Source organism: Chiloscyllium plagiosum, chromosome 12 (assembly GCF_004010195.1).
Source record: "Chiloscyllium plagiosum isolate BGI_BamShark_2017 chromosome 12, ASM401019v2, whole genome shotgun sequence".
Lineage (NCBI taxonomy): Eukaryota > Metazoa > Chordata > Chondrichthyes > Orectolobiformes > Hemiscylliidae > Chiloscyllium > Chiloscyllium plagiosum.
This window is the reverse complement of record NC_057721.1, coordinates 47512330-47528349: the sequence shown is the minus strand read 5'-3', so window position 1 is coordinate 47528349 and position 16020 is coordinate 47512330. Positions and strand designations below refer to the sequence as shown.

The window sequence follows — 16020 nt, the reverse complement described above, 5'->3', positions numbered from 1 at the left end:
GCTCCACTTCAGACAGGAGACGGCACTGTGGTGTTGACAATCAGGAACTCTACCCACATGCACAGGGAGGAACAGGAATGTTAGATGCATTGTACATGAGTTACAATTACCATCTTAGGCCAGAGGTTACAGGAACTGCAGCTACGTTGCGGGGACCTAGCTATCCCAGGCATTTGATCATTGGTTGGTTTTGTAAGACCATAAGAATTAGAAACAGGTTTAAGCCATTTGGCCCCTCAAGCATGCGCCACCATTCAATAGAATCATGGCTGATCTCATCTCAGCCTCAACTCCACTTTCCTGCTTTTTCCTCATAATCCTTCAGATCCCAACTGAGTAAGATTCTATATATCTATCTCACAAGGACTCTGCCACCATAGCTCTCTGTGGCAAGAGATTCTAAAGACTTAGAATCCTGTGAGAAAAGAAATTCCTCCTTATCTCAGTCTTACACTGGTGTCCCTTTATACTGAGACTCTGCCCTCAGGTCTTAGATTCTCCCATGAGGGGAGATGTCTTCTTAACATGTAGACTGTCAAGTCCCTTAAAAATTCTTCATGTTTCAATGAGATCACCTCTCATTCTTCTAAACTCCGATGAGTAGGGTCCCAACCTTTTTAGTCTTTGCTCTTAATACATTTCCTCCAAACAGATTATCCTAGTGAATCTTCTTTGAATTTACTCCAATGAAATAATATTCTACCTTAAGGGACCAAAACCATTTACAGTATTCCAGATATGGTCTCACCAGCACCTTGTACAGTTACGGTAAGACCTCCTCACTCTTATACTCCAACTCCCTTGAAAATATGGGCAAACATTTCATTAGCCTACCTGATTACCTGATCTAGTAGGACGGCTGCAGACAGAAAGTGTCCAGACTCCAGATGGCTGTATATTTCCCTGAGTGCATCAGCCCTACTGCCTAGCCTGGGCATTATGGAGCCACAGGACTGACTGCAGCTCACTCCCTAGGCAGCAGAGGCACAGACTACCTGACCAAGAACACCCCAACTAGACTTCTGAACGTGTTTACTCCATAGGTGCTGGCACGCGGTACAGGTGTGAGATTGACATAACATGGTGCCTTACAGAAAGATGTGTACTCCCGTGACTGAGGATTGTTGACTTGCAAAGCGAGAACCACGGTTATGTGACTGCACTAATAAGCACGGCAAGGCAAGACATAACAAAGAACAAAGACATCAATGCTATCAACATGCAGTAAGCTCTAACTGAACGACTGCTAAGACAGCAAGTGAGCAGCCCTGAGATGCAGCCTGATCCAATCTATGAGCTGGATTGGATCCATGTCCCTGCATACAGAATTATCTTGCATCAACCTTTTCAATACTAGTTATTGGTGTACCTTGCAATAGGATACTTCCAATTATCCTACAAGTTGGTCAGAGAGGTGCCATGAGGATCCTGAAACATTGGCAAAAATTGGATGCCAGTGCGCATAGATGAGGGGTGCATGTGACTGGTGTCCATGGATCATGCCCTGAGATGCTGTTGTCTGGTGACCAATATGGAGGCTCTACACAGCAGCAGGCAGCTGAGGTTGCCAGTTACCTGTTCTGACTTTCATGTTGAGAATACTTGATGTCTAGATTGTTCACGGTGGGGTGGCAAAATTGGAAACTACATGTTAATGAGGTGAGATCTGCAGTTAATAAGATGATTAAGTTGGCAATATAGATGCTATGGGCCATAGGGCCTCTTCTGTACTGTATGACTTTATGATTCTCAATAATAATCCCTCATAGTAGGCAAATCACCACTTCCTCGTGAGAATCATATCTCAACACCCAGAATTTAGTTAAAAAGTGCAGCATGTTGGTCCCATTGTCAAGCTAGGTATTGCAGGACCTCGCTTGTAATTCTGCCACAACTTTTTCCATAGCCCCTATCCCATAAGATTCCGCTTTTGATGCCCAAATACCAACACCATTTGCATTTGTTTAGCATTTACTACAACACAATTAAACCTTTACTCCTCAATGGAATCTTTTGAGATCAAACAGAAACCAACCAAACTGATGAAACGTACCTTTAAAATTCAGAACAATCTGGAGTGTGCTGGTGTGAATGATGGAGGCTCTCTATATTTATTGACAATGAGGGTTTGTATACGAAATGATGCAGATTTTCAATTGTTAATAACAGCCACAAAGGGAATAATCTTTCAAGTAAATAATTAAATAATGACATTTCAGTTTTTTTTAATGTTTCAGAATAATCCACAGGTTTGTCCTTATGGTTTGTATGCTGAACAGCTCTCTGGTTCAGCCTTCACCTGTCCAAGATACAACAATAAGAGGAGGTAACATTAATTTCAGGGTATAGTTAAGAATATTACATACTTGTTATATGGTGACATGAATTTTCTTATGTAATCTCATAAAACTATTATAAATAGTTGTTTAGTAGTATAGAACTTAAGTACTGCCAAAAAAGACACACGTTGTAGAAACTTTTCATCATGCACCCATCAAGTCAGTTTACAAGAAATGCCAATTTAAGGGAAAAACAACATTAATAAGATATGAGTGAAGACAGCTGATCAGTCAGCCAGTAGACACTGGTTGATAAGTGTATTGACAATGTGAATGATGATTGAGAGTTAACTGCTAGGCTTGTTTAAATTTTAAATGAGGCAGGTTGACTCTGATTGGTCAATGTCCTTTCCTGATTAATGAAACAGAGTAAGATTGACATCTATTTTGTTGAGTTGAAACCTGTTTTGTGTCTGTTTCAGCTCAACAAACTAGATGAATGTCATTCAATTCTTTGTTTTGTCAATTGTCATTATTTGGTGCATTCTCCATGGTTAATACCTCTATTAAGCAGAGCCCACCAGTCAACCAATCAGCATTATCCTGTCATACCATATTAATGTTGTTTTTCTCCCTTAAGTTGGCATTCTTGTGAATTGTCCTGATTAGTGCTAGACAAAAAAAATCAACAAGATGTGTTTTTTTTTCAAAAAGTCTATTATGATTTTACAAATGTTTTAATAAGCAGATTCTACTATTCCAATTATTCAAATAGTTAAAAACTCCATTGATCATGCAAATTCAGCACATCAATTTAGTAAAGCTTCCAAAGCAAATAATAGATCCTCACAAGAGACCTGAAAGATGTAAAAGAAATTATTATGAATTTATGATCCGTTGTAATTACAAAATTATATTTGTGCTTTGTTGTGTTAAGAATATTGCCTCACTCCCAATGAGTGGGAGTTTGGTAGTACGTTCAGGAACTGAGCCAAAAATAAGGCAGCAAGGTAACTTAATGCCTAATCACTTTAATTTAATTTAATATTTAATTTAGGAAACATGTTGATGAAATTTATCAAAAGGAAATTAAGTATGAAAAGGAACAAAATAGAGTTTTGGCAAATACTTAATGGCTGCAATAAAGTAATGTTATAATTAATCTAACAGCTTTTTCAGCATTTTTAAAAATAAAAAATTTAGGGTGATGACTCTTTGGAGATCTTTGACTATTCTCTGCATTAATGGCTAATGACCCTATTGAGAAACCTGTTAATCTCAGAGAAGAGATTCAAACTTATTCCATGGCCACCACTCCCAATGGCTGAAAAGGATACTATCCAGTTTAAACAATACAAGATCTGTGTTAATCCATACTTGATACTTTAACAATAACTCACAAAACACATGGGAGCTTTCATTCCGGATGTGTGTCAGTTCTGGTGGGTTTAACTGGAAAAATGTGTATATTAGGGGGAGAATTTATGTTCTCCTGTCCCTTCACCAGTAAGCCTTTTGATCATTTGAAGTCAGTTACAGGGAGCCATGATGACTGCACTAGCCTGTGCCCAGCTTGCAATTATGCTTTAAGTGCAGACAGGACCTCAACTGCAGATATGGCTGCATTTCTTTGGTACCCACTTTGGGAGATTTTCAATGTTTACCTTGAGCTGAAGTATTATTGCTCAGATTTTATGCACAGTTAAATAACCTTTCCTCCACCTGTAGAAGTTGCTGTAGAGTGAAATATGTGAGACTTTTAAACACTGCTCTTCACTGGTGCTTAAAATCTTCCATATAGTGCAGAACAAATGAAATTTTCTTGACGTACTTCCATGTCCCAGTCATTTACTCAAATTAACTAGAGACAGTCCCATTGCAAATTTGGCTTACCTGCCATCTAGGTGAAGCTACCTATAGGTCACATTAACTTTATTTTGACCATATTTGGCAATACGGGTATTAATCAACTGCGCATTGATTCAACTTTAATTAGTTTCTTTCTGTTCTTTTCATTGTAGTTGGTTTTATCGCATTGTACCTTCAGTTCTTCACAAGCCCTTCACTTCCATACCCCAGGGAAATCTGTCCTACAATTGGGATGAAATCAACCCTGATCCCAACCAGGTAACAATATTTCTTCATCAAGTTTCAATAATCCACTCATAAGAATATTTGGGCCACATTTTTAAAAGATTTCAGCCTTTCTATAAAAGGCACAATTTATCTTATAAATCAAACAGTCTTAGGCGTTGCACATCGTAGCTAAATATTGGCAAAGATGTATGTTCAATCTTTTCAACATAACTTTGGACTAAAACCATGTTTGTTTGTACTGATAACTCAGCTATGAGCTGAACATTTTATGTTACTAATATCTTAATGAAGGGAGACAAATTTGCTGAGGACAGACCAGTTAATAACAGGTAATTGCAATGCCATTTAGATTAATGTCACCAAAACCAATTCATTTTTCCACTTGATATGTTTAATACGACATTGGGGAACTGATTTGTTAAATAGAAGCTCCTGGTATTTACTAAACGCAGAAATTTCTCGTGCTTTTAATAACTATAAATTGGAAGATTTTATTTGATTTTGCAGAACACATTTTTGATTCTTTTGATCTTGTCAGCACTTCAAAGTGTTCTAAGAAATGTCTGAAAAAGTGGCAGGTCACCTGTAGTGTACAGCCTCAGCTTTGAAATAAAATCTGTCTCATGCAATTTCTTTTATCTTGCTTCTAGCTTAGATGGCTTCCATTTAAAATTCACAAAGCATCAGAGAAGATGGTTGACTTTGTAACAGTAAGACTGCTTTTATTTTGCTTTTGATTGTCTCTCCACCTGCAAATTTACATAATGTCGAGGGAAATATCATTAATAGACTGGAAACTGGAACATGCTGGACTGCCAACATGGACTGGGAATGGAGCAAATGCTACTCAGGTTGCTGAGTTCTGGTTAGAATTGGGTCTTGAGCTTCATTTGAATCATACCGTGAGCTGCAGGTGCCTGCTGTGTAACTTCAGGCGGATTTCAGCAAGGTTACTACAGCAGTGGTCAAATAGGTCTTCGAGTATAGACCAGACAAATATAAGTATCGTATGTAAATAGAATCCTGTTAACTATTGCACACTCGTGTCTCTCAATTTATTAAGGACAATGCACTTTAATTAAAGAATACATGTGATGGCAGTTCTTATTTATGTTCTTTGGAGCAAATTAAAGTGAATATGTTTTGGGAAACTACTAGTTGTTAATTTTATTTCAGCACAAACAAATCCTCCACATTGATTTTATCATTCAGTCAGTTATGAGTTTGTCCTTAGACCAGGAATAAACTGTCCATTCCAGTGTACCATCTATTTCCTTTTGGCAGCACAGCTATTGAATGATATTCTTTTTCACCAGGGATTACATACATTATGTGGAGCTGGAGATGTCAGATCCCGAAATGGGTTAGCTATTCACATCTATGCTTGCAACACATCAATGGAGAATAAGTATGTTACTACCTTTAAGAACATTTTCTGTCATATACCTTGTTTTCTACCTTTTTCTGTGATATTAAAGGAAATGAATCCTTGTTTTTGTTATTTCTCATGTTTAACTGTTGTTTGCTACCATGCCACCTTTGTGGATTTCATCTGAGGCCTAGGTCCTGTTTTGACTAAGAGTTTCTCACCAAAATACCAGACTAAAAAATTGGTCTGCCAGTGAATATAATTTTTTTGTCCCAATCTCATTTTAAGCTATTAAACCCTTGTATTTCAATGTAATTTCCTACTTAAATTGATGAAATTCTGAAGTCCTCTAATGTTTACATTTTGTATTTCAGGTCTTTTTATAATTCAGATGGAGATTTCCTTCTAGGTAGGTAAGACCCTTTGAAAAGTCAGTTCATACACTTTGCAAATTATCTTAACTTGAAAGAAATGATTTTGCCATGGATTCCAATGACACCGCCTCTGAAACTTAATATTAAAGCATCCGCATAGAAGGTAGGATCAGTACGCATTCCATGAATTTGCGCCTTCTACTGGTGGGACCATAGAACAAAATCAATGTTAGAAAGCAGCGTTGCTTGAGAGTGCACAGAATGTATTTAAGTGGCAGCTTTTCTTTTGATGTGTAGCGGAATATGAATCTAAGAAATAAATCAAACAGGGCATGCATGTACCATTTTGTTGAGGACCAAGTAACTAATTTCAGACTCCAACATCCATCCTGGATTCACTGTAGAAATTACTGTAGAATTAGCTCTGCCCCCTTTACCATTAACACTTGGATTCATATTTAGCCTACAAGGGAAAGGAAATTTCTCAGTAATGATCAAAGCTGGTACAATGTTTCAGAGAAGTGTTCCTTCAATTTTGAAATCAAACCAACACCCCCAATCTGAAGAATTGATTAAAAACTCAGCAGAATCATATAAAGAGAGTGAGAATACTCTTATCAAGGAAAATTGAACAAATAAGTATAAAGGATGATAATAAAGTGGCCATTGGTACAAAACGAAAGACAGCCAAATCCTATCCCTGTATTCGCAATACAATAAAATTAAAGCTTTAATGTTCATCACCAAGACTGGCTCAGCAGCACCAATACAGATCAAGCTGGCCAAGCTGATGTGAAGGACATTGCTGTTAAATTGGGTCTGTGGCTCGTGGTGAGAGAACTGAGAGGGGAGAAACATATTTGATCTCAACCTCACCAATCTGTCTGCCATAGATGCATCCATCCTCCATCCATGAAAGTGTTAGTGAGGGTGATCATCGCACAGTCCTTGTGGAGACAAAGTTCTGTCTTCACATTGAGAAAACCCTCCAATGTGTTGTGGTGCAATCACCATGTTAAATGGGATAAATTTTGAACAAATCTAGCAAGTCAAGACTAGGCGTCTGAAGTGCTCTGGTCATCATCAGCAGCAGAATCATACTCCAGCACAATTTGCAACCTCGTGGGCCAGCATGTGAGGCTTTGCACTTTGGCAGAGAGACTTATGGAGCTGACTATTACTTGAATGGAGAAAGACTGCAGCAAGCTAAGGAACAGAAAAATTTGGGAGTCCTTATCCATGGCATCACAAAATAGTTAGCATCCAAGTTCAGCAGATAGTAGGGAGGACAAATTGAATGTTGGCCTTAATTATAAAGGCCATATAAACTCAGTGGCAACAAGAGCAGGTCAGAGGTTAGGAATATCGTGGCAAGTAACTCACCTCCTGACTCTTCAAAGTCTGTTCACCATCTACAAGACACAAGTCAGGAGTGTGATGGAATACTGCTAGGTTGCCTGGATGGGCAGCTCCAACAACAATGAGCTTGACAGCATCCAGGACAAAGCAGTCCTCTTGACTGGCATCACGTTCACAAACATTTACTCCATCAACCGCCGACACTCAGTAGTGGCAGTGTGTACTACCCATAAGATGCACTGCAGAAATTTACCATGGCTCCTCAGATAGCACCTTTCAAACCCGTGTACACTACCATCCAGAAGGTCAAGGGCAGAAAATAAAGGAGACCTGCAAGTTCCCCTCCAAGCCACTCACCATTCAGCCTTGGAAATATATTGATGTTCTTTCAGTGCCACTGCATCAAATCCTGGAACTGCCTCACAAACAATATTGTGGATTTACCTACAGCGCATAGACTGCAGCAGTACAAGAATGCAGCTCACCACCATCTTCTCAAAGGCAACTAGGGATGGGCAATAAATGCTGGCCAGCCAGGACTGCCAATATTGCATGACTAGGTAAAATGAAAAGTAAGCCAGTGGACCCCTTGAGCCTTTTTCTCCACTCACTAAGATCATGGTTGATCCAATTACTCCACATTCCTACCTACTCTCAATAAATTTTCACCTCTTTGCTTACCAAGACTTTATGTCTGTCCAACAACATTCAAAGTCTCTGTTTCTACTGCTTTAGAGGAAGTGAATTTCAAACATCTATGATCTTTCTGAGAAAATAATTCTCCTTGTCACTCTTATTTTTAAGTAGTGGTCCTCAGTTCTAGATTCTCTTACAAGAGGAAACATTCTTTCCATATGGACCCTGTCAAAATCTCTCAGGAGTTTCTATATTCTAGTCAAGCTGTCCCTTACCCTTTTAAACTCCAGTGGATACAGGCCTATAGCCTGTCCAACTTCTCCTCATAAGACAACTTGCCCATTCCAGGTTTCAGACCAGTAAATACTCTCTGAACTGCTTCCCAGGTCCTAATGGACTGCATCCTAAGATCTTAGGATTATCATTCCAAACTCAAGTAAAAATGGATCCAAGTCAAACCAACTTATCATCATAAGATAGTTCTGCTACCACCAGTATCAGCCTGGTGAACTTCTGCTGCACTGCCTATATGACAAGTTCTACCAAAGAACAATACCTTTTACACCTCTCATTAATTTATTTCATCATCTCCAATCTTTATTAAGTGCCTTTTTGAGCTCATGACTGTTATTCCATGGAACCTCAGTGTTCACACTTTCTTTTATTCCAAGTCAGTTTATATTTAATTGCTAATTTATCAACCCAGCATGTAAATAATTTTCACATCTAGCCTAATGTTTTCTTCCCATCTTTCCCTCATGTTAATCTTGTGCTAGTTTAACTTAGCCCAATGAGCTTTATCCCTTTTCATCCCAAAGAATGTAGCTAATGTTCAGTCTATTTTTGTCTGTGATGACTCTACACAATGATAAAAGGGAGAAATTATAGCAAAGTTGTAATGTCACTAGACTAATAAGCCAGAGGCCTAATCTAATCCTCTGGGGAATATAAAGTTAGTGTTCATGACCATGACAGCTACCACTGTAAAAACCCATATGGTTCACTAAGTATCTTTAGAAGAAATCTGCTTTCTTTATCTGGTCTGGGCTACATGTCACTGCAGATCCACAGCAATGTAGTTGACTCTTCCTAGAAATGGTCGAATAAGCCACTGAAGGGGAAATAAAGATGGCTGCAGATTCTGATCTTGCTAGTTTTCCCTACATTACATAATAAAATAAAGAACAAAAGTAGTTTTTGTAAACATTTTCCAGGTGTAATCCCACATTTCGCCCTGGCACAGAATATTAATCATCTATGTGTTTACTGGACAGAATGGCATAACAGAGAATGACAATTACAAGAAAATATGAAAGCCTTACCATTCCACCTTGCTGATTTCAGATTTTTTTTTAACAATTTTTCATTTTTTGATGATTGCTGAATGATACACAGGAAAAGAAAAATGGGAGAGTTGAGGAGTAAAATAATACTGATTCTAAAATTAGGGACCACCCTTTAAGACAGATATGAGGAGAATTCTTTACCCTGAGGGTTATACAACTTTAGAACTCTGTGCCTTCAGAGGATGGTGGAGACAGGGTCATCAAATATTTTTAAGATAAAGGTGGATAGATTCTGTTCAAGCAGGGCACTCGAGGGCTATCAAAGGTAAATGTGAATATAGAATTTGGAACACAAATAGACCAGCTACGAACTTATTGAGGTACTGATTGATGTGACAACCACCTGATGAAGGAGCAGCGCTCCGAAAGCTAGTGCTTCCAAATAAACCTGTTGGACTGTCACCTGGTGTTGTGTGATTTTTAACGCTGATTGATGTACGTCTGCTCCTAAATTCATATGTTCATAGTTCTCCAAAACTGACAATAGGAAATATAGCATAGGCTTTTTCTTTAAAGCCTGTTGATTTTAATTAGATACCTGTTTGATTGCAGTGCCCCAGAAAGGGAACCTGCTGATTACAACAGAGTTTGGAAAGATGCTGGTTGAACCTAATGAGATTTGTGTGATTCAGGTAAGAGAGACCAGAAGTTAACACCTGGATGATTCTCAGCCCAACCCCATGCCACTGCTGTTATCACTCTGACAACACCATTTTAAAATGTAAATGCCTTAATGGCTAGAGCTCATTTCATGATGCTGAGAATCTCCAGGAGATAGGAACTGCCTGCAGAACGTAACTGGCAAAGCCAGCCGTGATGGTGAGAGTAGGTGGTGCCTTGGAGTCCCAGCAGAATCAATGCTCATAAAAGTGGATAAGCAGGGCAAAGTGAGAGGTGCTTCAAACAATCTAGCACAAGATTCACCAGGTCCCAATGCAATCGTTGCATTGAAAACACTTCAATTTTTCCCTGTTTGGAACCCAACAGCTAAGCACAAACTGTATGAGTTCACTTTTAAAAGTTGCACTCTTATGCTCCCAGACTTATTAACAACAGGAGCTAAAAGGGCCATTTAATACAGGTGAATGTGTTTCTCATTCCCTATCTCCTGCCCTTTGTAAATCAGACTGCATTCTAAAATTCGTGGAATTCTGAGATGCCCTTACTCCCAACTTAGTTGGGATTTGAAAATCCACTCCATATTGGTACTCCACACCAGGACAGCATTCAGCTCATCAAGATCATCAGTTCCACTCTCCCTGATATTCCCAAAGCCCTGCAGGTTATTTCCCTCAAATATTGTTTCAATCTCTATTTGAAATCACTGATCATCCCTGCTTCCACTAGTCTTACAAGCACAAGTTTGAAGTCGTGACCAATCTCTGCATAAAATACATTCTTCCTCACATGTCCCTGCACCTCTTACCCAAAATCTTAGATCTTTATCCTGTCAAAATCTTTTTTTATCTCTGTCAGAGCTCCCCTTTGTTCCAAGGGGAATAACTATACCTTCACCAACCTACCTCATAGTTAAACATCTCATCACTGGAACCATTCTGTGCACCTTCTCAAAAACTTGTATATGCTTCCTAAAATATGTTGATACTAACTAAATCCAAAAGTACAGTTGTAGCCAAATCGTATGTTTTCAAGGCTCAGAATAGCGTGCGTACTTTTGTATTCTGTACTTTTACTTGTGAATACCAAGATTCCACCTATCTTGCTAACTGCTCTCTCAGCATGTCCTGTCACCCCATAGGTCTAGGTACATGAATCCCCACTCCCTCTGTCTCTGTGTCATTTAGCTTGTATTGTACTTCTCCACCTTTTTGCCAAAATGCATCACCTCCGACTTCTTCCCATTAAATTCCACATTGCCCATTTTTCTAGCCTATCAATACCCTATTGCACTTGACTGACATCACCTTCACTGATTGCCACACCTCCATGTTTGGTATCATTGGCAAATTTTTAAATGTTCAAGTCCATGTCATTTTTATATATATAAAAAAAACAGCAGATGTACCATTGAATCTTCAGGAATAACATTGTCCATGATCCTCCAGTCTGAGAAAGAACATTTAATTTTTAAAAGATATGAATTGACAACAAATGGTTGCATTTAAATCCAATATAATTTAAAAGACCTAATAGGAGAAGTAGCATCCTTCAAGAATGTGGTGCTTTTATCTCTAAAATTATGGAGCTAGCTTCAGGTGCTGTTCACCCTATATATAGAAACTAGTTAGTAACATAAAGGTTAAAAAGGTCACATTTCACACACTATTCTAATTTTAATACAATTAGTTCAGTTGCACACAATGACAATCTCCTTTTGTAACCTTTTCTGTTTTCAGAAAGATTATTGATTTTTTTTTAATTAGAGAAGTTTATCTGCATGACATACATTATAATAGCTTGTATGAAAAATAATCACTAACATCTAGAAAATATAGTGACACATTTCTGATTTTTTTTCTTTCAGCAAGGGATGCATTTCAGTGTGCAGGTTTTTGAAGAGACACGAGGTTACATCTTGGAGATATTTGCAAGCCATTTTGAGTTGCCTGATCTTGGACCAATCGGTGAAGATTTTACTTGGCAATATATCCTAGCCTTTAACAAGACCCATTCTCAGTGACATTGTGGCACATGTATGTGGGGCAAACATATCAGGGTTGTAGGTAGAAGAATTGGAAATACTCAGCAAATTAGGCATCACCTGGTAGTCCATTGACTTAAAATATTAATCAAAAACTGGAAATACTGGAGAAACTCAGCATTTGTGTAGAGAAAACAGAGTTAACATTTTGAGTTTGAAACCCTTCTTCAGAACAGGTCTGAAATGTTAACTCTGCTATAAATTTTATACAGTCTACAGTAAATGGAAGAGCCTGGGGAAAAGTTAATGAGCAGAGAGATCTGGGAGTTCAGGTCCATTGTACCCTGAAGGTTGGTGCACAGGTGAATAGAGTGGTCAAGAAGGCATATGGTATGCTTACCTTAATTGGACGGGATATTGAGTATAAGAGCTGGCAGGTCATGTTAAAATTGTACAAGACATTGGTTTAGCCGCATTTAGAATATTGTGTATTTCTGGTCGCCACATTACCAAAAGGATGTGGATGCTTTAGAGAGGGTGCAGAGAAAGTTTGCGAGGATGTTGCCTGGTATGGAAGGTGCTAGCTATGAAGAGAGGTTGAGTAGGTTATAATTGTTTTCATTGGAAAAAAGGAGATTGAGGGGGGACCTGATTGAGGTCTACAAAATCATTAAGGGTATAGACATGGTGGATAGAGATAAGGTTTTTCCCAGGGCGAAGGATTCAATGACGAGAGGTCACACTTTCAAGGTGTAAGGTGAAATGTTTAAGGAGGATACATGTGGCAAGTACTTTACACAGAGGATGGTAGGTGTCTGGAACGCGTTGCCAGCAGACGTAGTAGAGGCAGACACGGTAGATTCATTTAAGGTACGTCTGGACATATACATGAGTAGGCAGGGAGCAGAGGGACACAGATGCTTAGGAATTGGCCGACAGGTTTAGACAGTGGATTTGCATCAGCTCAGGCTTGGAGGGCTGAAGGCCTGTTCCTAGGCTGTAAATTTTCTTTGTTCTTTGCTTCTCTCCACAGATGCTGCCGAGTATTTCCAGCATTTCTGTTTCTATTTCAAATGCCAGCATCCATAGTATTACACTTTTGTTTAGATAGAATTCATTGGTTTCATTGATTAATTTTAGAAATCTTTATAAGTGATTTTTACAGATTTCCAATCGTTTATTCCTGGACTTTTCAATGGTGGTGGGTTAGTTAAAATGTTTCTAACTGTTCCTTATCTGCCAGGAGCCAGATTTTTCCCTGTCCTTAGTAAAAATTGAAGGTACTGTGGATGCTGGAAATCAAATACAAAAACAGAATTGCTGGCAAAGCTCAGCAAGTCTGGCAGTATCTGTGGAATGAAATCAGAGTTAGTGTTTCAGGTACAATGACCTTTCTTCAGAATGGTTTTGAGGAAATGTCACTGGACCCGAAACGTTAACTCTGATTTCTCTCCACAGATGCTTCCAGACCTGCTCAGCTTTTCCAGCAATTTCTATTTTCTCTATCCTTAGTGAATCTTGAGACAAACAAATCCTGAGACAAACAAATCCTGTGCTAATAATATCATCAACATTACAAAAAAAGTTTGAATTTAATCTGCCTGAAGTACATCCTCCACCAATTATAGTGGGGTATCACATGTCTTCTTTCTGATGAGTTGAGGAAATAGAATTTGTCTTTAAAATAGAAGAAAATACTTACATCATGTCAGATAACTTTCTTCTACATTCTCAAAGATCCATGACATTAATCCTATAAACTCATTTAATTTGCTTTATTAGGAGCCAATGGTCTTGCCAATCCCAGGGATTTTAAGGTTCCTGTTGCATGGTATGAGAACCGAAAGGTTCCGACTGGATTCACTGTCATCAGCAAGTTCCAGGGCAAGTTATTTGCTGCCCAGCAGGTAAATGGGTGTCTTATTATTGGTGATAAATACTGAATGCGTAATAAGGATACACAGAAACAGAACAAATTAAACGTGAAGCACAAACTAGGTTAGTGAAATAGTGGAAATTTGTCTTCCCATTGTTAAGTTGAACTGTTTGGAGCAGGAAAAGTCAATGTTCACTAACTTCTCTGTGGTGTACCTAGTTGTTTTAAAAAATTCTCAAGGTCAGGTTCGTAGGAGAGTAGTCTGACACAGAACAAACGACCAAGAGGCGAGTCTGCTAGAATATGGGCATTTTATTCCCCGCAGCGTCGCCACAACCAACGGGTCTGGCTTATACTCACTCTACATGTTACCGGAACTGGGAGCCGTCAGTTCTCGTAGAGCGGTTGCCAACAACCCACGCTCGGCGGTTAAACGTAACCCCGGAGCAGACTCACCGAACTGGAGACTTTTCCAGCTGATATACTCTTTTCCAGATATAAACATTCATGTGAACAGCAGAGCAAGGCTAAAAAACACATTCCATTCTGGTTACATACAGATAAGAAGATTCACACGGGGAGGTGTGTAATAAGATTCACACGGGACTAAGCAACACCTCCATTCCGGTTAGATTCACACATGTATTGGGACATAATTTTTAACCGTTTCACCACATTCCACTGCTTGGCCCAATACATGTGTTACATTATGATTCACACATGTATTGGGACATAATTTTACACCACACTAGTGGATGTGGTTAATTTGACGTTTTGATAAGGTGGTGCACACAAGAGGTAAATAAATGAAACTCAAGCACATAGGATATTGGTTATTATATTGGCATGGATTGACGATTGATTCAAGGACAGAAGCAGAGTAGAAATAGGTTCACTCTGAAGTTGCCAAACTGTGACCTATGGGGTATCACAATGTTTAGTGCTTGGGCCGGAGCTATTCACAATTTATAGGATTGATTTGGATTGGGGAGCAAATGTAATATTTTCAGTTTTGCTCATGATGCAAACTGAGTGGTAAAAGTGAGTTATTAGGATGATGAAAAGTGGCTTCAGGGGGATTTGAACAGACTAATAGAATGGTCAAGCATGTGGCAGATGGAAAACATAAATGCAGTACATTCTTTAAATAGGGAGAGATTAGGAAATGTTCATGTTCAAAGGGACCTGAGTATCCTTGTTCACAATGAACTGAAAGATAATGTGTTGGTATATTGAGTAATTAGGAAGGCAAATAGTAGTTTAGCCTTTATTCCAAGAGGATTTGAGTAAAGGAGTAAAACTGCCTTGTTGCAATTGTATCACAAGTAGGTGAGACAGCATTTGGGGTGTTGTGTACGTTTTTGATTTCCTACATACCCTGTAGAACAACAAAATTTCACCAGACTGATTCCGGAGATGGTGGGATTGTTAAGAGGAGAAATTGAGCCTAATTCTTGATTCGTAAGGGTATCAAAGGTTACAGGGAGAAAGGTTCTGAAACCTATCAGCCATGATCAAATGTGGAGCAGACTTAATGGGCCAAAAGGCCTAATTCTGCTCCTGTATCTTATGGTCAAAGTATTCTCTAAAGGTAAGAAAAAAGAGAGATGATATTATGAAACATTCAAAATTCTTAAAGGACTCGGCAGGGTAAATGCAAAAAAATGATATTTTCCCTAAAAGCTGGGGGATTTATAACAAGGGCACACTGTCTTAGGATAAGGGGCATGCCATTTTGGACTGAGATGGGAAGAAATCTCTTCATTCAGACGATGGTGAATCTCTGGGATTCAGTACCCCAGAGGTCTGTGGTTGCTCAGTCACTATATATACTCAAGACCAAGGGAACCTTGGTTGACGAGGGAGGTTGAATGTCTTGTAAAGAGGAAGGAGGCTTACTTAAGGTTGAGGAAACAAGGTTCAGACAGAGCAGTGGAGGGATACAGGATAGCCAGAAGGGACCTGAAGAAAGGGATTAGGAGAGCCAAGAGAGGGCATGAAAAATCTCTGGCGGATAGGATCAAGGATAACCCAAAGGCATTTTATGCGTATGTGAGAAACATGAGAATGACGAGAACGAGG

General features: G+C 38.9%; 1 protein-coding gene across 1 annotated transcript in view; it reads left to right on the top strand.

The window, feature by feature from the left end:
- The window catches only part of hgd (homogentisate 1,2-dioxygenase), a 37232-nt gene that overhangs the window by 8354 nt on the left and 12858 nt on the right, over positions 1–16020 (top strand). Inside the window, exons 3-10 of the mRNA XM_043700982.1 lie at positions 2238–2326; positions 4301–4406; positions 5027–5086; positions 5693–5784; positions 6120–6154; positions 10013–10092; positions 11946–12045; positions 13845–13969. Of these exons, the coding sequence (XP_043556917.1) occupies positions 2238–2326; positions 4301–4406; positions 5027–5086; positions 5693–5784; positions 6120–6154; positions 10013–10092; positions 11946–12045; positions 13845–13969 (687 nt within the window). The remainder of the gene's footprint in view (positions 1–2237; positions 2327–4300; positions 4407–5026; positions 5087–5692; positions 5785–6119; positions 6155–10012; positions 10093–11945; positions 12046–13844; positions 13970–16020) is intronic.